Genomic DNA, 422 nt, shown 5'->3' with positions numbered 1-422 from the left:
AAAAAGTAGCCTCACAACATGATTAAAATGTATATTTTAAAAAATAAACGAAGATTGAGACTGACCTGCACCTTGTCAATATTTAAAATATAGCCTACTTGAAGAAATCCTAGGAAATTTGAGTTATTCTCTATATATTTTATGCTTTTATATTAACACCTTAATGAGAGATCATTAAACATTTCACTAAATCATGAATAAATCAATAAAACCGTCAAAACACAAAGTTGTAGCCTGTCAGAAGTATTCTGCGGTAAAACATTATTTTGAGTGTATTCTACCAAACTACTGTTTCAATACCAAACAAACTCATATTGTTTTCTGGCTTAACAGGTTCTGATCCAGAGAGAAAAACAACTCAAGTTTTTCTTTGATGTGTTGTGCTTGTGGCCTGTCCTCCGGTGTAAAGGACAGCATCTCCT

The 422-nt window shown here is 32.2% G+C and overlaps 1 protein-coding gene across 1 annotated transcript in view; it reads right to left on the bottom strand.

Annotated features, from left to right (window-relative positions):
• Positions 1 to 306: 306 nt before the first annotated feature.
• Positions 307 to 422, bottom strand: part of pkz (protein kinase containing Z-DNA binding domains) — a 7,929-nt gene continuing 7,813 nt past the window's right edge. The window contains exon 11 of the mRNA XM_056232639.1: positions 307 to 422. This exon is cut by the window's right edge and continues 13 nt beyond it. Within this exon, the coding sequence (XP_056088614.1) occupies positions 310 to 422 (113 nt within the window). The 3' untranslated portion in view covers positions 307 to 309.

This window comes from Rhinichthys klamathensis, unplaced genomic scaffold (genome assembly GCF_029890125.1).
Source record: "Rhinichthys klamathensis goyatoka isolate OS25496 unplaced genomic scaffold, OSU_Roscu_1.1 h1tg000352l_1, whole genome shotgun sequence".
NCBI classification, from domain to species: domain Eukaryota; kingdom Metazoa; phylum Chordata; class Actinopteri; order Cypriniformes; family Leuciscidae; genus Rhinichthys; species Rhinichthys klamathensis.
The sequence above is the reverse complement of the archived record's forward strand: the minus strand, read 5'-3'. Positions and strand labels throughout refer to the sequence as shown.